The sequence below is a fragment of the Callospermophilus lateralis genome, chromosome 1 (assembly GCF_048772815.1).
Source record: "Callospermophilus lateralis isolate mCalLat2 chromosome 1, mCalLat2.hap1, whole genome shotgun sequence".
NCBI classification, from domain to species: Eukaryota; Metazoa; Chordata; class Mammalia; order Rodentia; family Sciuridae; genus Callospermophilus; species Callospermophilus lateralis.
The window spans coordinates 44046331-44073232 of record NC_135305.1 but is presented as its reverse complement, the minus strand read 5'-3'; the positions used below and the strand labels follow the sequence as shown (position 1 = coordinate 44073232).

At 34.4% G+C, this 26902-nt stretch overlaps 1 protein-coding gene across 1 annotated transcript in view; it reads right to left on the bottom strand.

Moving 5' to 3' along the window:
* Ankrd7 (ankyrin repeat domain 7) overlaps positions 1-20258 on the bottom strand; it is a 38053-nt gene extending 17795 nt beyond the window's left edge. Inside the window, 6 exon segments of the mRNA XM_077109940.1 lie at positions 12202-12247; positions 12249-12339; positions 12867-12973; positions 13772-13945; positions 14109-14223; positions 20056-20258. Of these exon segments, the coding sequence (XP_076966055.1) occupies positions 12202-12247; positions 12249-12339; positions 12867-12973; positions 13772-13945; positions 14109-14223; positions 20056-20258 (736 nt within the window).
* Between the last annotated feature and the right edge of the window lie 6644 nt (positions 20259-26902).

Below are 26902 nucleotides of genomic sequence, written 5' to 3'. Positions count from 1 at the left end.
AATTTCCACAACAAACATGGTCTTATTCTTACACATAGCCATACTACATATATATGTGTGTGTGTGTGTGTGTGCGTGTGTGTGTGTGTATATATATATGTACATATATATATATATATCTCCATACATATATGCTATGTAGACATAAGTCATATATATGGATACAAATAATATATCTCTAAATTTTGCTAATATAGATCTGTGATGTACATCAGTGCGTGTAAATATTTTCCTTATTTTCTCATAATTTCTTTTAAGCATATTCCAAGTTGTAGAATGACCAAAGAATGAAGATACACATTGAATACTATAGTTTGTGATCTAGAGTAGTCCTGTGAGTGAAAACTCTTATTCAAACCAATGAAAAATTTATCTTTCTAAAATGGATTTTTTGCACATGTGCATCCTTAGAATTATTTCTGAAATATTATCTCAAAATGTTAAAATTTATTATGTTCTTAAAAAGTATAGTGAGTTTTCCTAAAGTATTAAATTAGTGTGAATATCCTTTTCATCTTCTAAAATTTCTAGGTTCAAAAATGCTTCACTTATGTATGAGAAAAGTAAACTCTAAGCCAGATTCCTAAGTCCCTAAATCTCTTCTCAATGACATTTTTAGAATTTTAGACATTTCTTAGAAGAAATAATTGTTTAATTCTTTTCAACCCCAAAAGGATATATGCATCTAACATCACCATGTGATTCCAGTGGTTTCATTTTTATCTTTTTTCATATTTTTATAGAAGCAAAACACTAAAATACTTGTCTTAGCTGCTCCAAAGGCTCCCAAAATTCCTTGGTGAAAACTGACTTCACTGGCTTGGAACTGTCACTGCACACCAGTAGTTTTGCTGCCAAAGATGTCAGTCTTGATTTGGAAAGAAGTAGGGATACTTGCCATTGAAAAGTTGTAAACCCTGTTTGAAATGCATGGGGAAAGCCTGAAACTTTGCTAGTATAAGGCTTTGGTTATGGTTCAGGACTGGACATGGATCAAATAGAAATACAACAAGGCCCCATGAAAGAGTCAGTTTAAGTTCTTTCCACAAACCTCATGTAATGCCAAAGTGCATGAGAGAACAGACAGAACCCAGCAAGCTAAAATTAAGAAAGACTTGAGGACTGGCTAAAACCTCAAATGTGTACCTCAGCCCACAGATAGCTCAGTTGGTTGTCTGGAATCCTTATAAACTTCAAGTGTCTGAACACAACCACTGCCTAAACTGTTGACTGATCATTTTATTTTTTAAACACAGGGAGAACCTAAAGTCAAGCAAAAATAGTTAACCAATTAATTAATGATAAAAAAGGGACTTCATAGACAGCTACACACTGTATTAAAGATAAATTTTGCAGTTTAAGTTCAGGCAAGCCACTAAAACCACTTTACTGTTCAACCCTAATGTCTAAATGTCCAGTTGTTAAGCAAAAATAATTAGATACCAAATTCTTAGAAAACTTCAGCATCAAATAAATAAGTTTTATAGCCCATTAAATGAAATAGGAAACCCTGGGTTCAAACTTACATATATAAAGTAAAAAGTTTGATGAGGAATGGAAACTTCACATTGTTTCAAAGTAAATTTCAATCAGATATATTTATTACAAAAGGGAAAAAAGGAACAGTTTTATATTGAAGAAGCCTGAAAGATATTCTCACCTCAATCAAGTGATCAAAGTAAACAGTAAATTGAAATGCGGTACCACAGAAGAAGATGCAGGGAGAAGAGCACTACACTTCTGGAATAAAACCACCAAAGACACACAACATGGATCCAATCATAAGAAACAATCAAACTCACCTCAGATACTTTTTTATTAAACAGGCCTGAAATTCATCAAAAATGCCCACATCATAAAAATGAAGGAAAGACCAAGGATTCACTGGTAAGTGAGGAATAATCAAAAGGAATAAACAGGGGCAATATTTGATCCCTTTGCTATCAAGAACATTACTGGAACATTTAGGAAAATGTAAATGAAATCTGAGCCTCACATGGCACTACTGTACCCAATGCTAATTCTCTAATTTAGACGGTTAAGTTATGGTTAAGCAGGAAAATATTGTTTGGAGAAAAATACACACAAAGTTCTTAGAAGTGATACAACATCAGGTCAGCTACTCTAAAAAATAGTTTAAGAAAACAAAATTCTTCATAATATGAAGACATCTCTTTCTCTAAACTTGATATTGTTTTGAAATTTTAAATAAACAATCAGTAAGTAATACCAATTTCACTTCTTCAACTCTTAACTACCACTCCTCTGGTAGGCAGACTAATGGCCCATAAGGATATCTATATCCTAATACCCAGGAACCTATATTTATAGAAAAGGGGACTTCAAGCTGTGATTCGACTAAGAATGTTGGGATGACAGATAATCCTGGATTATCCAAGAGGGTTCAATGTTATTTCAAGGGTCCTTACAAGTGAAAGCGGGAGGTAATAGAGTAAGAGATTTGAGGACTGAAGCAGAAGTTGAAGGTGGTGATGTAAATGAATGAGCAAAGGATGTGGGCAGGGAAGTTTCTAGATGCCAGAAAAGGCAAGAAAACAGATTCACACGCCCCACCCCACCACACATACCACCTAAATATCCAGAAAGAAACACATTCTGCCAACAACTTGGTTTTAGCCACCTGAAATCAATGTCTTATTTCTAAACTCCAGAATTGTGATATAATTAGTGTGTGTTGCTTTAAGCCACTAAATTTGTGGCAATTTGTTAAAGCAACAATAGCAAACTAATATAATTCATATGAACACAAATATCTGGTACTTCTTTTAAAGCAAGGTAATGCCCTCAACCTGAGAAAGATTCATTTACTTTTTGAAAAGGACTGCAGAATAGAGCTTTAATCTTATGTAGCACATAAGGGATTTTGGTCCCCTGGCACCTGGGAAAAGAATTTTTTGTGGTGAAAGTGCTGATTTGAGAATGTGCTTGGTTAAGTGCATTGCAAATGAGATGCACACTGTGGCAATGACAAGTCTCTTGCAAGTTTCATTGGCAAGAAGAGAACAACTGTTTTCCTTCATAAAAAAGAGACCAGTGAGGATTACACGACTGAGCTGAGAGGGACAATTAGGAGAGGGGAGGGATCTGGTATCAAGGAATAGGGGTGTGAGGCAAAGAGACCATTTCCTGGGTACTATATGAATGAAATGCCAGAAGACACATGTTGAAATCACCCGTGGTTTCTATTGATACGGAATAATTTCTGTTAATTCATCAGCTTTTTGTTGAGTCAATAATCTCAAAATTTAGTGACTTAAGCAACAAATATTTCTTATTAATAGTAAGAGCCATATACTATGGCTCTTCTGAATCTGTCAGGGACTGTGAATGAATTATGGGTTTGTTTAAGCCATCTCAAGGGAGGGGGGTTACTTTTCTGAGAACTCTCAGTGATATTCCACCAACTGGAGATTACTCAGACGATGCTGACACCCTGCCCATTGGCTCAGACAGCCCTAGGTTCAAATGCAGCAACCAGGAAGTAGAGGAGGTGGCCCATAACCTGCTAAGCCCCACCAAGTTCTCTTTGCCATCTTCTTCCTGTTTCCCTCAGGAAGTCCTTCACTCTGAATCCCATTGGTGTTCCTACCCATTTAAATAAAGTGCGGGTTCCATTTTGTTGTTAGATCCAGTCTTCATTGCTGGATCATCTCTTTGTGCCCCTGCTTTTCACTTATTTCTGTGTCTTTATTGTCTTTATTCATTAAATTTCTTATACCTTTAATATTTCTAATCTGACTTACTGTCCTAGTTGTTCAAGGGAAACTGAGTAAATGTCATGTGGGTTGTGATAGGACCCAGCTGGGTTTCTAGTACCACCTAGGTTTGAACTCATATCTGTACCATATATGTCCACTGTGGCTCAGGCTTAAGAAGCAGTTGCTATCTATGCACACTCATCTCAGGGAAAATGGTAAGAACACAAGAAGGTAGGGGCTTCTGTTAGAAAAGGCAAACTGTCACTTCCACCTGTATTGCTTTGTGTCATGGCAAGTCACATGGGCCAACTAAGTCAGTAGGAAGGAGAAAAGGATCAGGGATGGGAGAGTGAGTACTTGCTGAACAATATTCCAATTTATTATAATTCCATAACACTAAGGAGAGGGACTCAGAGTAGAACCAGTTAGCACAGAAAGTGGCAAATAGGAGATACTAGGACAACACAAGATGGTAATCTTTATCAAAATTGGAGGGACTTATTTTGGGTGAAAATGCAATTAAAACAAGCTACCATTGTAACCCAGGTAAAAGTATGGTCCCAGGGTTTCTGGAAGACAGCAGTAATCCCAGCGGCTTGGGAGGGTGAGGCAGGAGGATGGCAAGTTCAAAGACAGCCTCAGCAATGGCGAGATACTAAGCAACTCAGTGAGACCCTGTCTGTAAATCAAATGCAAAAAAGGGTTAGGGATATGGCTCAGTGTTTTGAGTGCCCTGAGTTTAATCCCTGTACCTCTCCATCCTCCAAAAAAGAGAGCAGTGTAGCAATTTACCCAGAGATAAGCTGGTGTCAGCCTATGCAGGCTTCAGTGAGATACCAAAAAGAGAAAATTTTTCTGTACATTTGTGTGATGGATCTGGACAGGGTCACCACCATGTTCATAGAATGCCTTTGAAAATTAGAAAAAAAAAAATTGCCCTTTCTTTCTTTGACAGACCTGTGTCAATGCACGTGGTTTTATCAACTCCATCTGTTCCCTCTACAAAAGTGTTCTAAATCTGCACAAATTTATAATTCTAATTGGCTAAGAGAAGAGGGGGAGTTAAAGTTTGAGGACTTCAATTATGTAAAAGTACATTTCTTCAAGCTGTCCACATGAGTGGGAAAAGCAATCTATTTACATGGCTGTTAAAAGGAAATATGAATATTCATGTGAAGTTGGATATGTATTAGTTATTTTCTATTATTAAACTTCTGAAGGAAAAGTAAATATGCTTTATTTTATATATTGCCATTCACACTAAAAAGTAATTTACCTTTTGACAATATTCAATTTAAATACTTGAGATAATTTACAAAGAACTGTGTACAGAGGTATTACAATAATGGAGAAACAAAGCTAACAATTTAAACTCAAGTATCTGCACTATACCTGCACTACAACAAATTTCCCCAAATGGATAGTCAACACAAACTAAATAATACACAAGATTCTTTTCCTGTCCCATCTAATTGTTTTATTAGATGTCCTATGTCAAAACTGCATCCAGTCTTCACAGCCTTCTTCAAATCTCCTCTACCTCACCAATATTATCCTGAAGGTGAGTCCCATAAATCATCTCTCCCTCTGATTCTTCAGTGTTGTACTGATGTCTCTATTATAAAATTTTGTTATATTTGAGCAAGTTTTGATTGGAAGACCCAAAGAAACTCTTCTTTCTCTCAAGCTAGGTTAATTTTTTTTTCCTTTTTAGTTGAAATTATCCACAATCCTTCCTAACCTACACTAAGTAGTTTACCACTCCTTCTTATCCACTTTTGGCAGAGGTAAAATTCACTTACATAGTTGAAAAACCTGGAGCAGACTAACCATTTGCAAACTCATTGAGGACACAAAATATAGAAAATCTTTTTCATCTTGGCTCACCACCATATAATATGGAATCCAAATCAGGGTTCTCAGTCTCTGTACTATGGCACTTTGGGCCAATTACTCATCATGGGGGGCTGTCCTGTATATTGTAAGGTGTTTAGCAATATTTCTCCCCAGTCTTGAAAAACATCTCTCCAGACATTACCAAATGTATCCTGGGGGAGGGGGAGGCAAAGTTTTCCCAATAAGAAACACAGACAGTATGAAAAAAAAAATATTCAACATCTCTAGTAATTAGAGAAATGCAAATCAAAACTACTCTGAGATTTCATTTCACTCCAGTTAGAATTGCAGTTATCAAAAATATAAACAACAATAAGTATTGGCAAGGATGTGGGGAGAAAGGCACACTCATAACATTGTTGGTGGGACTGCAAACTGATGCAACCACTCAGGAAAGTAATATGGAGATTCCTTGGAAAACTGGGAATGGAACCACCATTTGACTCAGGTATCCCACTCCTCAGTTAATACCCAAAGAACTTAAAACAACATACTACAGAGTTGCAGCCACATCAATGTTTGTAGCAGCTCAATTCACAATAGCTAAACTGTGGAATCAACCTAGATGCCCTGCAATAGAAGAATGAATAAAGAACTTTGCTATATATACACAATGGACTATTACTCGATGTAATAAAGAGAATAAAATTATGGCATTTGCAGGTAAATGGATGGACTTGGAGAATATCATGCAAAGTGGATGCTAATCCATTATGGGGAGGCATGGGGAAATGGAGGAACTTTGATTGGGCAAAGGGGATATGGACAGGAGGCATGGGGGCAAGAAAGATGGTGGATTGTGATAGACATTATTACCCTAGGTACATGTTGAGTGCACATATGGTGTGATGCTACATCATGTACAATCAGAGAAAAAAAAAGTTGGGCTGCAATTGTGTATAATGAATCAAAATGCATTCTACTATCATATATACCTGATTTTTTTTAAAAAAAAAAGAAACACAGACAAAAATTATAATGTAAATTAAATATTTATTGCCGTGATGTCAGGAACTTTCAGGAGGTTTCCTCCACTTTACTTCTTCCAGTATCACCTAGGACTAGAAGGAATTCAACAAATATATTTAAATAAATGAATAGTTCAAATAAGTTGCAAATATTACTAAAATGTTCATTCTGAGCCATTAAACATGGAGTTTATAAGGATGACATATTCATCCATTCCTGAGAGAGATTTGAGGTGGTATATTGGTTAATGGCACTAATTCTAGTATCAGACTGGCCAGGTTTAAATCCAAGTATATGGGTTTCTATCCAGCTTTCAACTTACTAGCATAATAACTTTAGCAAGTCATTAACTATGTTGCACATCAATGTCCTTATCTTAAAATGAGGATACAAATATTATCTACCTTCTCAAGACTGTGTGAAGTTAGGATATGTAAAGCTCTTGGAAAGTGTCTGAGTTTTTAATTATTATTATGCACTTAGAAGACTGAATACCTACTATACACCAGAGATTTTAAAAGTGGCAGGAAACAAAAAGTTCAAGCTATCAGAGTGTTAATTCTAAAAAGTAAAGAGGAGAGCAATGAAAAGCAACTCGATTAAGTTACAGCAGGACAGAGCAGCCACTGGGGTCCTGTGTGAGAAGAGGAAGCTTTCCTAAGTGACAACTAAAGGAAGAGTCTTCCAGGGGAACAGTCCTGAAGCCAGGCCATGCTTAGTATGTTTAAGGTATAGCAAGGAGCACAGTGAAAACTGCACAAAACATATTGTGTTTTTAAAGAGAAAAATGTAAAATTGTAAATCCTCTTCAAGGGGGAAAGAAAGCTAAGTAGATGATTACCAAAACATTCCAAAAAGTTTAACACATGTTTGTTTGGGTGAAAAGACTATGGGGTGATGTATTTTCTTTTCTTTTTTTTCTGTCATATCTAAGTTTTCTAAATATGTATTACTGTAATATTTCTAAAAAATAAAAAAGGCTTTATCAATGACAGTAGTTATAAATAAAATTGAATTTCCATTTACAAAGTATTGCATGTAATTTTTACTCTGTAGCTGACATGTTAGCGTTTTTATTTTACTTCAATATTTTAATACATGCCTAACACAGCTTACACTTACGATTATTCTATTTAACATTTTGACTACAAATTCTTCCCCATCTATATTCAGAATATGAATTGAATCTTTTCAGCTGAAGGTTCACAATGTAGAAGTTTGTCTCTAGAAATGTCTTCATGTCTAGGAAGGTTAAAGAAATTGTTTTCCATTTAACAAACTTCTCTTCAAATGCGTAGCTATGACAGTTTACTTAACTGCTCTTATAAAATTGATCGTTCTAATTTAAGGAAGAAATAAAAAATTTGTGAAAATGAAATTATACACCTAGAAAACAAATGATAATGATAATGACTTCATTTATATCTAAATAGTTTCACTCCAAACTATATTTCTTAAATCCTATGCTTCAGCTACAACACAATTATAATTTAGCAATAATACTCCTAATTTAGTCATTTTAAGAAATGATTAAGTTGCCCCCCTTTTCAATCTGACAGAAATACAAATTTTAAGTTTATCACCTTTTGCAAGGCTTATTGGGAATTTTCTTTACCCAATATTTCTATTATGTTCAAAATATATAAAGATTAACCATTTTTTGAAAACTGGAAATACATATTGCTAAGAAGAAATGATTGGGGGTAGTTTTAAATGTTCACCTGCGAGATAACTCAAATATAGGAGTATTTTTTTATATAGTTTCTACTGCTTTTATTCACTTAGGAAATGAAGTGTCTATCACAGAAACTCTTTATCTCTTATAGATGTGTGATTTTTTTTAAAGACATATAAGTAAGGAAAAATAAGAGTATGTGCAAAGAGGAATTCAAGGAAATTCTTAAGTTTACTCACCTGGAGTCAACAGGGCCAACTGTTGCAAGCATTATCTTTATAGATCTGAGGAAATAGAGAGTGTGAATAATTGTAACATTTGTATGACTTACTGCCACCATGCTCCTTCCATGGTCTTTTTTTTTCATGCTGTGAGCGAAGATTAGGGTAGGATTATGGTTGCTGGGAATGCAGAAAATAGTTGCAAGAATTGTTGTTCATTCAACAAAAAAAGTCAGCATATACCAATTTTTTTTAAAGCTACATTTTAAATAGTTATGGGTATTTTTTGAAAATGAACACCAAAAATTAATTTAGTAGATGCAGGTAAACTGAATTCTTCACAGTGTTGTTGGTTGGTTGGTTGGTTGGTCGGTCAGTGGTCCTGGGATTGAACCCCAGGATTGCTTTACCACTGAGCTACATCCCCAGCATTTTTTATTTTTTATTTTGAGACAAGGACTCATTATGGGAGGGGTGGGTCTCACTAAGTTGCTGAGGCCAGCCTCAAACTTGCAATTGTCTTGCCTTAGCCTCCAAAATTGCTGAGATTATAGATGTGCTCTACCACTCCTGGCACAAATAATGTTACTTAACTGTAAATATGTACCATAAAGAATTGGTACATATTATATTAAATATTATCGAATATATTTATCTGAAATGTCTCATGCAAAGTTTGGGTATTTTTATAACTAGTCAAGAGACTATGGATTTAAAAGGATCTTAATCAGTCACATCTTTATATTACATTTTCAGTTAATACAGTGTTAGAATATTTCTAATCACAAATGTTCTTAAGAACAATTTCAAAAATAGAGACAAATTTAATTTTTGAATTTAAATATTAATTAGGAAAGCTATTTCCCTTCCTAAAATCAAAAGACAACAGCAACAACAAAAACTACTTGCTCAAATACTAGCTTACCTTCCTTCAGCTCTCCTGAACCACAAGTAGTATCCATTGTTGTATCTTCAGAGTGTTTGTTCAACTGTCTTCTACTTTTCATAATTAGCAGTTAATTGGTGATATCTAGTCACAAAGAGAAAACATGCCAGAATTCCAACATTCATAAATTTTAATTCAACTCATATCATTATCAAGTCAAAAATTTTTCCTAGTCTATCACATATTCCCTCCTCAAGCTTCCTTGCAAGCCTACCCTATTGACAGACACCATTTTTTCCCATGCACTCCCATTCTCTGACATTTCTTCTCTTTCTGCTATCAGGAATACAATTTTTAAGAGCCACTAACAAAGTAGAAGAAAATGATTTCATGTTATACTTGATGCATTCATTTGCTAGGCCTATCACAACAAAACACCAATCTGGATGGGTGACTTAAACAGCAATTTATTTTTTCACAGTTCTCTAGCCTGGACATTCATAATTAAGTGCTGGTGGTGCTGTTTCCTTTGAGGGCCATAAGGGTATGATCTGTCCAAGGCCTCTCATTTGCAACTTTTATTAAATGTAGATGCCTGTCATCTTGCTTCTCCTCACATAAATTGTCCCTCTGTCCTTATCTCCTCTTCTTAAGACACAAATCAGATTGGATTAGGGTCCAGCCTACTAGCCTTAAATTGATCACCTCTTCAAAGGCCCATGTCCAAAAAAGTCACAGCCTGAGGTACTGGGGTTAGCGCTTTAACATTAATTTTGAGGATGCATAATTCAGTAGATTGTTAACAAAGTGATGATTTAGGTTTAACAAATTAACTTGGTCAGGGACTAAACACATCCAGTAAAGAATACTTTTCCTCCACTCCCCAAAAGGTTCATTCTAGTCATTTAATAATAGGCTTACAGTTTCAGAATTTCAGTGCCAGGAAAGAAGAGGTATATGAGCTCAATCTAACTTTAAAATTAATATTATTCTCGCATCTGAGACAGTTTCATTTATTTTTTAAAACTACATGAGAAAGACTGTCTAGGCTTCCACTCTTACTAAGCCATAGAACCTATAAAGTAGGGAGGAGAGCTAACAAATGATGCTAAAAAGTGGAGGCCATGTGTTTAAGTATGCTAGATAGGCAACAGTTACTCAAGCAATAAAATCACAACTGTGGAAAACTTAGTTAAAATGAGAAAAACAGAGAAAAAAAAGACAGGGGGAATTAGACTGTAGCTTAGAAAAGTCATTTGCAGCTTTTATTAAATGCTGAGGGTACCCACATCCTAAAGTTAATCCTTAGTCAATATTAGTTACCTCTCTTCCCTTTTACTTCTTCAAAGAAAAAAAATATATATATAAGTAATATATTTCTCAGAATTTCAACACTGAAAATATGAAAACAACACTGACAGAGTAAAAATTTCCTAGTAAACATGCTTCTATTTATTCTTAAATTAATGATGGAACAACTTACAAAAAGACTTTGAAGGAAATGAAAAATTGTGAGACCTCCATATAAAAAACCAATAATGGTTTCATAAAACTTGTACATGTAAGTAAAGTATTTCAAATATGTAAGTACTATTTTTGACTAATAGAGACATTACTAAAAAGTCACATATGTCACCTAGTTTCACATATTAAAACCTTTTTATGTGTTGGAGAAATGTCCATATTTAAAAGGATCAGTTAGAGATGTCTTTTACAAAGTGAAGAATCTTTTTAAAATATGCATATTCACCAATAATTTATCTTTTATTTTCATTTAAATGTGTGTGTATGCGTGTGTGTATAAAAAAACTAGGTAAAATAAGATATTCATATCCAATATTACAAAGAAAAAATACTATATTCAATTAGGATTCATATAGTTAATAAAATATGAGTTTCTTAGTGTCTTAAATTAAATTAATTAAGACTTTAAAAATAAACCTTTTTGGGCTGGGGATGTGGCTCAAGTGGTAGCACACTCGCCTGGCATCATGTGCATGGTGCTGGGTTCGATCCTCAGCACCACATAAAAATAAATAAATATGTTGTGTCCACCAAAATTAAAAAAATAAATATTAAAAAATTCTCTCTCTGTCTCTCTCTCTCTCTTTAAAAAAATAAATAAACCTTTGAATATGCACACTTTTTATGTGGAACTAATAGATTAAGAGATATTTCTAAAACATAAATAAAGTAAGTGAAAGAACAAAGCAGTAAACTAGAAAAAATAAACAAGGGGAAAAACCATTCATAATTTAACATTGTCTTTAAAATAAAATTATAAAAAATATTCTGCAAACTGCTTGACTTCATTAAATTCTGTCCATTATATCTTATTTTTTCATTGATTTAAAAATTATAAATGCATGTTCATACAGGAAAATGTTTTGTTAAGTATGTAATGAGAACATACTTAAGAATTCTGGAAATTTATCACTGAAGTTAGTTAATAAAACATTAATAATATTCAAAACATATTTAAAATCTTTACATTTGTAAGGTATAAAAACAATGAAAATACATTGTGTGAACTAATCATCTTTTGTCTAACTCAATTACCCGTATGTGTTATTAATGGCTTATGTTACTGGTGTGAGAATCTTTGTCCTTAGCCAATTCCCATGCCACTGGGAGTTCAACTTTGACTCAATTCACCTGACTTTCTTATATGAACTGGAACCTTCAAATGTAGGAAATCAAGGATCTCTGGATTCATAGGTCAGAGTTTGTATATGGTTACCCTTACTGCTGAGCCTATTCCTACTTTGCTCTTTGGGGTTCATTCTTTGTATCTTAAGATCAAACATCACATGAAAAGACATAAATACCACTTACGTAGTAAAACCATTAAAGGAAGCATACTCCTCAGCTGTGAATCCATAAATATCTTGGCAAGAGAGGTCAACATCTTGCTGAAGAAGAAGACTTACTAAACTTGTTGGTTCCTCACTGAGAGCAATCATAAGGGCTGTTCTAGAGTAAGAGATAAACAAGTTTAGTCTTCTGAGTTTATCATCCTAATATAGGATTTTCATTAGGAAAATTCAAAGTAACAATGTAAAAAGTAGGGCAGATCTGTCAAAAAAGTTTGTCCATCACAGATTAAGGAGTCTAAAAGATAAGAATCCCTAGGAAACAGCCAGCTGCATGGATTTCAAGTGTCAGCTCCCTGGAAGGCTAGTGTTTTCAAGATGTCTCAAAATTCCACAGAAAAGAGTGTGTCTGTGACCTTGGGTCTACTATCCCCTTTAAAACACAACATTTGATCTTCTATATAAATGTCCAATATTATTAATCGGTAATAACAATCTACCAATCTGGTCCAACTGTTGAATTTTATTGATTAAAAAAAACTGATTCTGCGAATCTTAAGTACTTTGCAGAAAATCATGTCATATAATCTCATCTATCTTTTCCCAATACAAAATATGTGTGTGTGTGTATAATTCTCTTAAGTAGCTGCAGTTATATGCAATATTATTTAGCTTTAGTAATTATACCTTTGATTCTTATCTGAAGCATTCACATCTGCTCCTTTCTTCAGAAGAAATTTTACCATATTTTCATTATTTTCAACAATGGCAAGTAGAAGTGGGGTATATCCATCCTATAAAAATTATTTCAAAGTTATTATTTAGAACATTGTGTAAGAATTAAGTGCCTTTTAGATTTCATTCTATTAAAAAGTGAGTGCTTATAAGAAACTTCTGAATATACACTTCAAATTTCAAAATATTTTGATACAGAACAAAATATGATTTCAAAAATCAAGAGAGTGACTTAGAGTTGAGCCATTTAAAAACTGAATTTCTATTTTAGGCTTAATTTAAATTTAGGTAAGAACATCCTGGAGTAATTAAGTGATGAGTACCCATCATTTAATTCACATTTCATACTGTAATAATTGCATTTCTTTAGAGCTTTACTTCAAGACTGGCATTTATTTGGGGCTATCAGGCAAAATATCAGCAAACTCAAGTGCTAAGAAGCTTTTTGAAAAAATATTCATCAGTTATTCAAAATAGTTCAAAGGTGAGTTAGATTACTTTTAGTGTAGTAACACCTGTTATTCACAAGTATATGAATAAAATAGAAAAAATGGGGTTTCAGATTTTATCAACACTCATTTATATGGTAATCAAATAGTTCTCATTTGATATGGACCTTTGAACAATTATGGTTAAATATGATATTACTTTGCTGGTCAGAGTTTCAGTCGGCAATTAAATGGAGACTTTTTAAAAAGGAAAAATGTTATCAGTTTTTAATAATCTCTCCTTCTCCCCAGTTTCAGTTTGCAAAATTCTCTATAAAACATGCATTACTATTATATGAATTATCTGAAATGAATATTCCTCTTTAGTTGCTTTCTAAAATACAAGTTTTTTCTTTAATAGAAAACTACCTTATTTTTAGCTTCCAGATTCGCTTTGTGTTCAAGTAGTTTTCTGACTAATGAGACATTTTGACCACACACAGCATAATGAAGAGCAGTATTATAATGAAAATCCACCAGATTTGGGTCTGCACCATGGCTTAGAAGAATAGTAGCACAATTCTCCTTTTGAAATTGAACCGCCTATCAACACAACAAGAATACATGAGTAATCAATTTACTACTCAGGATATGATATATTAAATTAATGTTTAATACTATGTTTTAAAAGCATGAAAATCAATAATCGTTAACTGAAAGAACTCAAGTATATTGCAACTGAAAAGAAAAAAAAATTAGAACATACCTTAATCAGTGTAGATTTGTTTTCATCGTCTTGAATATTTATTTTGCATTTTTTCTTAGTTAAGAGAGAGCTGTTATGTATATATCCACTAGTACAGGCCAGATGCAAAGGTGTTCTATATCAATATAATGAAACATGAATTTAAATATAAGTCTCATTGGTAAAGTTTCTCATTATACCCCCCAAAAGCTAAATTTATGTTAGAATATTTGCTTCGTGTGCTTATTTATATTTATACAAAATTTACATTAATTATAATTGCTTTTTACTGGATTTAAAATTCTGTGAAAATGCTTTGAAGAGCAAATATTTAATATGTTCACTTGAGGGCAAACTGAACCCTACTGAGTTTAGGATAGGTTTCTTTCAAACACCAAAATGGTATATGGACCTTAGAAAGATGATAAGATTGGATATCACTGTAAAATTTAGAAATGATCTCAAGACCCTCAAATATAACTAATAGGTAACAGAGAGAAGAGACATTGACTATTCAATGGCAAGCTACCCCTAATAATTGTATGTTTCTCTCTCTTTGTTCAGCTATTAAAGTTGGCATCTGCATCTAAAAAAAAAATACAGTAAAAGCTGAAGGACTCTCTAAATTTTAGATGTAAACCTAATTTTAAATAATTATACTAATTTTTATTTCTCAGAGAACCCTACTGTAAATAGTCTACCAGAAACCAAGCACATATCTGTGAATTATGAAGAATACAAATTATACCCATTTGAATTTGGCAAGTTTTAGCCCAGACTGGCCCTTACTAATCTTTTATTTATTTATTAAGGTTTATTATTTGTTTATTATTTTATCCTTATATTTATAAAATTTCATAATAAAGAGTATATATATATATATATATATATATATATATATATGGCCCATGGTCCAAAAATGACATTTTTATGTCATATTTTTGCTTTGTTTTAGTTTCTCAGAAGTACTTCATAGGTGTCTAAACTGACCTGTTATTGACACAAAGGAGTAGCAAAAAGGTGCCTCTCAAAGACTTAAAAATAAGATAATTTTTAAAAAGCTAAACTAACAAAACCAGAATACAATGACATAACTTTCCACATATGCAAGTAAACTAAGAAAGTATGAAAATAACTTTCAACAGTTTTGGAATTCTATATTCCAGTCCAGCATAGTTGAACAAAAGGAAAGATTATAATATTTCGAAAATATAAAAAGCAGAACTCTAATCCATTATTCTTTAGATAAAAAAAAAAAAAGACTTTACAGGAAGAAGAGGAATCAGTTTGAATGGTAGAATGGAACCAGAGTTCACTCATAAATAATCAACATCCTTCATGGAAAAGACAATCTAAGTTTAAGGAACACAAACTTTCCAGCTATAAGAAAGGAATGCTTTGTTGTAAAACAAAAAATGATTTTTCAGACATCATGTCTAGATGAAATATCTCTCAAAACTACCTACCTTTCTTTGCTGTGATTTCATCCTTACTAAGCAAATTTCTGGTGACTAATTTGGTTTCTCAACAATCCTGATACAAGAAAGCACTGGTTGATTTTTTTGTTTGTTTGTTTGTTTTGTTTTGTTTTTTTAGTTGGTGTTAATATTTATGATTTGGCTGAAGGATGCACTTCCATAAGGAATTGTAAGCTTTTAGAATCCTCATCCAAATATACAGGGCTAAACAGCTTTCATCATATCTAAGACATCTTCTTGCAATAGCATAAAAACCTTTTCATCTGTCTCCTTCAGTGACATTACATATATATTAAGAATTTAGTCCCAAGGAACTTTGGTGATTTCTATCTATCATTAGATCTACTTCTGTATAAACTCTGCTTTTTAATTTATTAAACACAAAACAACAACAAGAAGAAGAACAACAAAATAATGCTATACTGCTATCTCTAAAGAGAATGAAAAGAGTATTTGGCTAATCTCCAATATGTCTTCTTGTAATAACTTTCAGTCGCAGCTAGCAGCTATGAGCAGCTCAGAAGTGCTTGAAATATTCACGTTCCTTCAGGCCTGACAGGAGGGCTGCAGGATGGGGTAAAACCACATACTCAGCACCTGTGGTTAGCATTACCAAACTACTGGGCCAGGAAACCGAGAGTCAGGGGCTTCAGGGCATGAAATCCCTGACTCAGTAAGCCCCCTCCCTTAGGGACAAAGACCCTTCCAGATTGCTTTCCACCATGACAGCAATATTTAGAGTTTCCTCACAGTGCGGTTACATTAGGTAGAAGATGATTGGCTTATGGATATTGTCTTGCTTATGTATGATAGACGGGCATGCCCCACTCGAACACTATAACAGTTGTGTGCATTCCAAAAATAAGCTGAGCTACTGGATGATGACTTGAGGTTTGTCTCTTGCCAGTTCTCTCACCAGCTCCCACAGGTGGTGTGCTGATTCCATGTCTCTACCCTCAGTGACTGAGGTAGCCCAGCAACTAATTGATCACACCAGTGACAGGAACGTATGCATCTTCTAAAAGTTGATGTTGCACCCCCGTGGATAATTTTACTCTTCTAGTTGAAGTCTAAAACCTACTTTCACAATTAAATCCTTGATGTGCTCCAACGAACTTAGGGAATTAGCCACAAATTCAATCAAATAAAATAGCCATGAAGTATCCAGCTTTCTAAAGAAATACTGAGTAATATATTTTGTGATCTTTTACACAAACTCTGGAAACAAGAATTAATCTGTTTTGAGCAAATATGGAAGACTATAGTGTTTGTAATATCATTAAAATCTTCAAGACAATCTTGTAAAGAGTTTTTCCTTAGAATATTTGGCAGGTTTTCAAAGGAGTCACCCTGGTTTAAAAGACAAAATGTTTTAATAACATACAGGTTTCACATTTGCATTCATTTCATTTAAATTTTTAGGTTTAACTATCCTTAAATTTCAGGGGGCACAAGTGGAGTACAGAGCATTAACGTTCTTGTGGCCTCTTTTCCAACTGTTTATGTATATAATGCATATATGTATATGCTTTGAGGCTGAGTGTTTTCCACCCAATATCAAAAACGAAAATGTGGGCTGGGGTTGTGGCTCAGTGGTAGAGTGCTTGGCTAGCATGCATGAGAGACACTGGGTTTGATCCACACCACCACATAAATAAATTTAAAAAAGGAAAATAATGAAGGTATTGTGTTCATCTACAACTAAAAATAGTAAAAAAAAAAAAATTACATGTTTTTAAAAACAGCTGAATGCAGAAGGCATTCATAGATATCTGAGAAATACTTTTAAATCAATATTATTCCATTTGCTAAAAATCCTCAACTTTTATCAATATATATTTATCCAGTGTAAGACTTTAGTTTATATTGTTACTTAACTCACAGAACATATGTAACCAGAAATCTAAATCTAAAGGATCTCAAATAATAACCTAACTTTACACTAAAAAAAAAAAAAAAACCTTAAAAAAAAGAACAAAATAAGTCTAAAGTTACTAGAAGGAAATAAATAACAGTTTATAGGAAATAAATAAGAAGAAAATAAAAAACTAATATAAAAAAATCAGTGAGGTTAAGGGTCTTCCATTAACAAAACTGACAAACTCTTAGACCTGAAAAAAAGAAATAAAAAAATTTAAAAAATCAGAAATGAAAGAAGAGTCATTACAACTACAACTGATATGAAAAATATAAAAATGACCATGAGAGACTACTATGAGCAATTATATACCCACAAAGGGGTAACTAAGAAGAAATGAATAGATTCCTAACAACATTCAACCTACCAACACCAAATCATTAAGTTAAAATTCTGTACAGAACTATATAACTAGTATGGATATTGAAACAGTAATCACAAAACTTTCCAACAAAGAAAAACCAAAAGCCATAGCCCTCATTGGTGAATCATACCAAATATTTAAAGAAGAATTAATATCAACCTAATACTAAAGAGGAAGAAATACTTCCAAATTCCTTTTCCAAGGCCAGCATTATCCTAATATTAAAGCTAGACAAAGAAACTGCAAGAAAACTATGAGGCAACATCCTTGATGAATATAGATGCTAAAACCCTCAACAAATTTCTAGCAAACCAAATCCAGCAATGCATTAAAAGGATTCTGATATTTACACCTGAAATATAAGGATAGTTCAACAAACAAAAGGAGGGGTGGTCAATTAATGTGATCAACCGCATTATCAGAATAAAAGAATAAAAATCATGATTTTCTCATTAGATGCAGAAAGAGCTTTTGAGAAAGTTCAACATCCTTTTATGATAACAACAACATATTAGGAAAATAGAGAAATTACATAAATATAATAAAGGCTGTATATATAAAAGTCCAACTTAACAGTATTCAAAGTGTTGAAAAAAAAAAAAAGAGACTACCAATCAAGAATACTATACATGGCAAAACTCTTCTTCTAAACAAAACAACAACCCTTTAAGTTTTCCCCAAGATCAGGAATTAGGCAAATATGCTATTTCATGTAATATTGGAAGTCCTAGTCTGAGGAAAGTGACAAGAAATGAAATAAAAAGCATCCAATTGAGACCAGGTCAAAGGAAATGGAGTAGATAGCACTTTCCTGTCAATCTGTTGCTAACAACTCTCCTTATCCCCAGGGAAAGGGTCACACTTTCCAACATAAGGAATCACCCCCTGGATGGCTCTCTTCCTGGCTTTTAGTCATGTTATCAAAGGGCAAAGAATTTCAGTAAATCAGGATGAAACTTTATCTCTAGGATAAACTCTAGAGATCTGCTGTACAACATTGCATGATAATGAAAATGATATATTGTACACTTAAAGATCTATTAAGAGAGTAGGTCAAATATTAAATGTTCTTACTAAAATAAATTCTGCTGCCCATCACAAAATTTGTAGATGAGGGCTGATTACATTTTTATTGATCAAATAGTTGAACGTCCTGTTTTGAAACATTGCACTCTGAAGTACAAGACGGATGCTATAAATTACTTCTTATAGGGCTAAGCTTGTATATACACCTACCTGGGAGTCCCTCTACTTATCAAACCAAGCTAAAGAGCAGCCCTTGAGTCTGGAGATTATGGAAGTTTCTTGAAACATTGTAACTAAGTAAGGTTAATGGTGTCACTGACAGTATTTAGTTGAATGCATTGGGTCAAGGGCCCTTTGGACTATTACAGCCTCTGTGCTAAATTCCATGGAAACCAATGTGGTTACTGAAAATATGTCACGCTTATTCACCATTTTTATCTCCGAATTTAACACTCTGCTTTGTTTACATAGTGGTTACATATATTTGCTCCATATATTTGTTGAGTAAATTAATTAAAAGCTAAGCAAATTAATGCTAAGGAGTGTACAACATAGAAAAGGCAAAAATCAGGGCTGAGGCTAGAGCTCAGCGGTAGAGCGCTTGCCTCATACATGCGAGGCACTGAGTTCAATCCTCAGCACCACATAAAATAAGATTTAAAACAAAAACAAAACAAAACAACAACAACAACAAAAAAAAAAAAAACAGCAAAAATCATCCTCTGTCCAAAAAGTTTGATAACAATTTTCTTTTTAATGTATGTCAATTGTTGATGTTTCTAAGTCTTAAAATCTTAAAAAATACTGTCCTAGGTAGTTGCCTCTTCACTGTTCCTAGTCTTCCATTAGTAAAAGACTATATGGCTAAGGACAACCTATACCTGAGAGCAAAACAACAAAATGGGGCAGAGGGAGTGCACTGGGGAGTGCACTGAGGAATTAATACCAAGGAAGTTGTGGAGGAAATCGGGGAGGCACAAAGACCTTCAAACATGCAAGTAAGCATTCACAAAAAATTAAATAAGAATCATGGTCCCTGCACATGACCACTTCTCTCTCCAGGGAAACCCAGAGTGACAAGAGTAAAACGGCCCAGGCACGTCTCATTCCGGGATGGAGAGCCCAGTGGCCCCAGCGTCCCGCCACTATGGCCCTTCCCTCAGGCTCTTCGGTTTTGCCCACCTGTGTTCTTTGTCCCGCATGTTCACATCGTGTTTCTTGAGCTGAAGGTACTCCTTCAATTTGTCCAAATCCCCAGCTGAAGCGGCTTTGTGGAGTTTCTTTAAGTACCTAGTTCGGGGAGTGTAGTCCTGGCCTGTGGGCAGGCATGAGGAGCGGCTAGAAAACTCATCCTCCCTCTTCCAGAAGTTGAAAAGCTTCTTCATGGCTGTTGAGGTCCTTAGTCAGATCAGGATGTTCCTAGGACTCTTTAACTGACCTCCTCCTGTGGCTCCACTGGCTCCCGGATACTCCAGCCCGATCAGAAATGCAGGTGTGTGCAGACTTGGAGCTGCAGGCTTCAGCCCTCCGTTGCCTGGTAACGCCCAGCGTGGTTATGACCTAGTTCCAGGACCAGATTTTCACCTCTAACCTTGGCCTTACTACCTATTTCCTCTGCAATCTTCCTATTAGGTCATGAGCCCTTGGGGGAAAAAAAAATCCTACTGACTTACAGACAGCCTCTTCTTCAAGGATAGAGCTCATGGCTTGAACTCTTACAAGATTTACCTTCTTCCTCTGCCTCCAACCTCCTCCCATCCTCGCTTCCATATCACATGCTAATTTGTCTTTAATGATAACTATAATCCCTGGGTAATCTCAATTTCAAACACTCTGCCATCTTCCAGAATCTCCTTGTGTTATGTTCTTATCTAAGCCTAACCATTACTCTAAAGCTACCCCTAAAAGAAATCATATTCATGTATAAATGCACACATATATTCATGTGTGTATCTATGTACATATTTAATATACATTCATGAATATATTCATATATATTCACTTACATATGTATACCCTAAAACTAGACCTGAAATTAACTAGACCTGAAATTAATTAATTAATTTAATTTAATTTAATTTAATTAACCTGAAATTACCATTAAGTAGAGAGAGAGAGAAAGAGAGGTTTATATACATTTTTATATATGTACACATATATATTCATATATACATTCATATACATACTCTCAAAAATGATCAATTACTTTGACACACCCACTTCTAGTTATTCCTTTCTTAAACTAACATGAACTTAGCTTATAGGATGATGACTCCAGAATTTGTAAGCCCAAAACTTATGCAATTAGAAGGTGTTCTCTAAGAAAAAAAAAATTACAAAATTAAAAATGCAAAATTAAGTATAAAACTGAATATTCATTCAGAATAATAAAATTTTAACATATTGAATTTTGGCACGGGTTCAGCAAATAAAGGATTGGGGAAATTATGCATCTTTAGCCTCATGTTAACATTACCTCTGCCACACATTTTTTTACTCTGCTTCTAGGTTGGAACATTCTTTGTTCTTATTACTGTGGTCTGGTCTCAGCCTTTTTTTTTTTTTTTAATTCTAAAACTCAACTGAAGGTTGATACTATTATCTTTCTTAAACAGTCTGTGTTTATTATACTTGCCTTTTATTCTCTGAGACTTACTCATTTGTGTTCCTAAAGAATGTCCTGCTGTAACCTAAATGTCCATTTTTCATGTTCATTGAATTTTGCATGTGACAGTGGTTCTGTCTAAAATTCATCTCCTTCTTGCTGGAGAAAGGGATTTTTATGTTCCTTTAAATTTTGTCTAAGCACAGCCCACTGGGTTTGTACAGATTGCTCTGATAGTGCTTGTCACAGTCTCCTGCTTGCCTCTACTGTGGCTCCTGTCCTCACTGTTATTAGTGTGTTTTATATCTTTCTCATACATCAGTGCAGCATTATTCTCAAGAGCAAGGAATATGCCTTCATCCTTTATATCCTTTCCCAATTACCTCACAGGGAGATGCAATAATATTTCCATCCCATGGGATCATGTAATTCTATTGACTGTATAAATCTTAAATTATAAAAATTTTATATGTTTATATCAAGGCATGGTAAAACATGGCATGTAATCATGTGGGTTTCTGTTCTATTGTTCCTGTGAGCAATGTGTATACCTGTGAATGTGTGTGTGGGCATGTATGTTTTACTGTATCACTGTAACCTTGTATATGAAAAATAGAAGATACATTCAGTGGAATCATGTTAAAGAATACCTGACATTCTTGAACAGAATATTTGAAAATAATCTGACCTTATATGTCTTCTCACTCCCAAATAACAACCTTCAACTGTTAACCAAGAAAAAAAATTAATAAAATAAAGATTTGGTCATGTAAGCAGATGCAGATCACCTTGAACAGAAACACATTCCAAATGTTTCTATGGGGAAAAAATAGAAACTACAGTACCATTTATACTCAAGAAAAACAAAAGGAAGCCATACTGAGTTTATATATAATAAAGAAAATGGTAATTACTTTATCCAAAGGTTTCCTGAATATCACAGTTCTAATGTCTTTTGGAACTGTTTCATGCTGAGAACAGCACATACAGAAGAAACGTGAAATGCAGTTGTGTTTGGGGCTCTGGGGCTTTACAAAATTTTACTGTGTCTTTTAGGAATAATTGAATGCAGCTCTTTATTCCCCAGTTTCAGTGACTAGTTCAGGCTCAATTGCTTTTGAATATGCCAAGTTATTAAAAACATGGAGAGAACTAAATGCATAGCTCAAAACTTTATAAATGGAGTTGGAAAGCAAGAACTTAGCCAAGTGTTACCATGAGAGATAAATAAGGTATTAATCCTATGAGCAAACATGATCCTTTCTTGAGGACTTATAGAGACCTCACTCAGAAGCCAAGCATCCAATTTAGCCATTTTCCTCAGTTTTGATTTTTAAACTTGCTGCACTATAAGTCAATCAAGCAGATTTCTCTACTTGATAGAAACAGGTGACATAGTAGATGTCTTTGGACATGTTCTATGGGCTCTTGAAATCATATTGTAACTCTGTGACATCAAATCATTCTGATTGCAATAGAAGATCTAAACTATCTCCACTAAACTATTCTTGGAGCAGTCACTGATTTCTCATAAGCTTCTCCCCTAATGAGTCATATGCCTCACATCACATATTCAGGCACATTCTTTGGCCTCTCCACAGCCTACTACACTGCCCTGGCACAACTGAACTGAGAACATAACAACTGGCCATATTAACCCTCATTAGAGAATAAAATAAAATATATATTAGGTGTGAAGATAGCCTGAGTTTCCAATCTGTGGACACAATTAGGGAGTACTATATAAAATCTCCAAGAATTAATTGAAACATTTACGAAGATCTGCCTACCTCCAAATATGTGCTCTAAAATCAAACCAGGGTCTTAGCACTACCTGTCTTGAATCTTTGGCCTGAGGTTTCTACTCCTAGTGTCACTTCACTAAATTGGTTGTCTCTAGAAGAAAATAATTAACTTTACACACACATTATTCAGAGTTAGAGGGGATTTTGTCCCTCTTCTCTTAGTGTATTATAATTTATTATGTATTCTGAGTATTTGGGGAGGTATTTTATAAATGCAATGAGGAGATTGAAAGAAAAGAAAAAATTAGCCAAAAAAAAAAAAAAAAAGCAAAAACCATTTTTACAACAATGCTGGGAGAACAGATACCACAGAATGAGTAAGAATCCTGAGAGCTTAGGCCTTGCTCCACTGATGTACATCCTTGAACAAGCCTCACAAGATGAAAAAGAGCTTAAGTAAAAGCAAAATTGAGTGAAACTTCTATTGATTTCACCTAGTTCTTGTCAATTAGAAAGAAAACAACTTTAGGGCTAGGGCTGGGGCTGGGGCTCAGCGGTAGCACACTTGCCTGGCATGTGTAAGGCACTGGGTTCGATTCTCAGCACCAGGTAAAATAAATAATTTAGGTCTATCAACAACTAAAAAAAAAGAGATCAACTTAAGAAAGAAAGAAAGAAAGAAAGCAACTTTAAATGATATTTTTATGAACCAACTCAAATATGTCTCTGAAGGCTAGTGAGTGAGATCATTTTCAATTGTCACATTTATTTATGAGGCAATACCTTGGAAATATTAACATTGAATTTAAACTGACCAAGAAAACTTAATTTTTAAAAAATATTCAATCAGCAGAAAACAGAAATTCATGAACATACGATAGAGGAATGGTGATAAATGCTCTACCACACTTAATCAACTTATGGAAAACCTATAACATGGAAGTTAGAATTGTAAAATGTCAAGGCATATTCTCCATATTCTCCCGTATTGAGTATTTCAGAGAAGTATACACTCATTACAGTAGGTGTTGATTTGCTTTATGATTGACCTGCCTGAAAAAGAAAGTGAGATGTAATTTTATAGGTTCTGCTGTTCCATGGACTTGGGGAGAGGTGCTCCTAGCCTCCCATGTTGTAGCCTTCACTGCCTTCTGAGAAGGCTCTCTCCCCTTGACCTAGGAGTCCAGCGATGCAGGTGGTTTCCATTTGGTAATTCATAAATGAGCAATAGACAAGAATCTGGTACTACAAAATATAAACTATACTAATATTCAAAGTTTATTCTGAATAATTTCTTCTTTTCTACTCTAAAACATCTTCATGATGTTGTTTGACGAGCTAGAACCAGATGAAGCAGGTGGTACCAGGAGGCTGACCCAACTTTCAGCCCATCAGGTTTGGTATTCAGTGGGTCCAGCAAGTAGAATTTCAAGGATACTGAAGCGCCTCTAGGGAGCCTGGTGGGAGGCCACAGCCGAGAGAAGAATGTTGTAGCCAGAGTTTTGACTTTTTCAGAATGCTTTACAGGTGAAACACACAGCGTGGAAACTTTTTATATTGGCTTCTTTCACTTAGTGATATGCATGTAAGATTCCTTCATGATTTTTAATGACTTGAGAATGCATTTCTTTTTAACACTAAATAGGTTCCATTTTCTGAATGTACTACAGCTTATCCTCCACCTACTGAAGGACCTTTTGATTGCTTCCAAGTTTTGGCAATTATGAATAAAGCTGCTGAAAACATCTTTGCGCAGGTTTGGGGGTGATATAAGATTTCCACTCTTTCAGGTAAATACTAAAGAGTGTGATTGCAGGATCATATAGTAAAATATGTTTAATTGTATTAAGAAGCTGTTAAAATGCCAAATGGGGATTCACGGCATTCCTACCAGCAGTCAATGAGTGTTCTCAATTTGAGCCATTCTAACTGGTGTGTATAATCTTTGTATTGCTTTAATAAACAGACATTTTATACACACATGTCGATAAGTAAATATGTACTTTACTACTGAGTATTAGGCAAAAAAAAAAAAAAAACACATTGGATTAGAGAGTTGCTTCCCTTCTTGAACAAAGTGACATTTATCTTAAAAAAATGTGAACTTTTTCCTTACTATTCTAACAAATTTCTGTAAACCAAATCAAAAAGTTGAGATTTTATAATTATTTGTGATGATATTCTGTTATATACTGTTGTGAATATAGTAAGAAAAGTTTTGATAAAAAGTATTTCATGTAACATAATTATATATTATTTAACTGGTGGCAGAATAGACAAATGAGTGGAATAGAATAGAAAGTCTAAAACACACTCAACTATATTAAGAATTAGTACCTGATTATTGTGACATTTAAATTAGTAAGGAAAGGATAAATTATTCATTAATTTGAGCCCAGATCCCTCCCAATCTTGAGTAGTGAGCCACACTTTGCATTCTAAGACTCAGTTCTTTTAGTACGTAGTGAAGTGCTCTATTGTTCCTGAAGCATCCCCCCAGTTCACTCAGGACTTTATGTGGAACCCAAATCATCGCCCATACTTTTATGCTGAGTTCTCTTTTGAGACCCTTGAAGTTCTTGCTAGTACATCAGGCTGGGAGTGTGGTAAGGCAAGTGGGACGTAGGTTGGACATCTAAGAAGAGCTAATAGGAACAGCTTAAGTCATCAGGTTTAAATAATATAGTAGTTCCTCCTTATCCATGGATTTGTCTTCTGCAGTTTCAGTTACCTGAGGGCAACCACAGTCTGAAAATATTAAATTTATCAGATTGACTGTTATGGTATTGAAATGCTCATGCCCAGGTAACCTTTATTTCATTTAATAATGGCCCCAAGGTGGAAGATTTGTGAGGTTGGCATTTTGTATATGCCAAAGAAAAGCTATGAAATATTTACTTTAAATGAAAAGGTGACAGCCCCAAAAAATATTCTGAGAGAAATTATTCATACAGCTTTTATAACTGTATATTATTCTAATCGTTATTTTGTTATTAGTCATTAACTTATTCTGCTTAATTTATAAATTAAACTTTATCATGAAAGAAAAGTGGCACAGGACTGCTCACACACATCCCTGGGATAAGAAGTGAGTTTATTGTCAGGAATCTGACAAGGCTGCTCTGCACAGAGAGGGACAGCAGCAGTAACAGGGAGATCAGTAGCAACTCCTCCTTGAATGTTATCTTTTTTGAACCTAGAATCACAGCCGGCTAGGGTGGGTTTAGTCTTGACTGACATAATAAGCATCCCCTGATCTTGTGGAAGGGAAGTTTGTTTCTTGGGAACAGAGACAGGCAATTTTCCTATCTCTCAAAGGGAGATCGGGAAACAGCAGCCTTGTCTCTTTATCTTCAAGGAGATAACAGGAAAACCAGTATGTCCCCATCTCAGGGGTAAATTGTCCCCTAACTCTCAATGACAGAACGGGGAGAGACCAGCACATCTCCAGGCCAAGAACATTATTCATAAAGTGGGGGTGGTGAAAAGGAAGATGGCTGCAATCATGCTAACAATCGACGTGTATGCTTAGGAAAATGCAGCATACATGGGATTCAGTGCTATCCATGGTTTCAGACATGCACTGGGCTTCCTGGAACATATCCCCAGCAGACGAGGGGGATTACCATTTTCCCATTGTGAGCTTAGATTAAAATTTTAGATCATAATTTCTCAACAT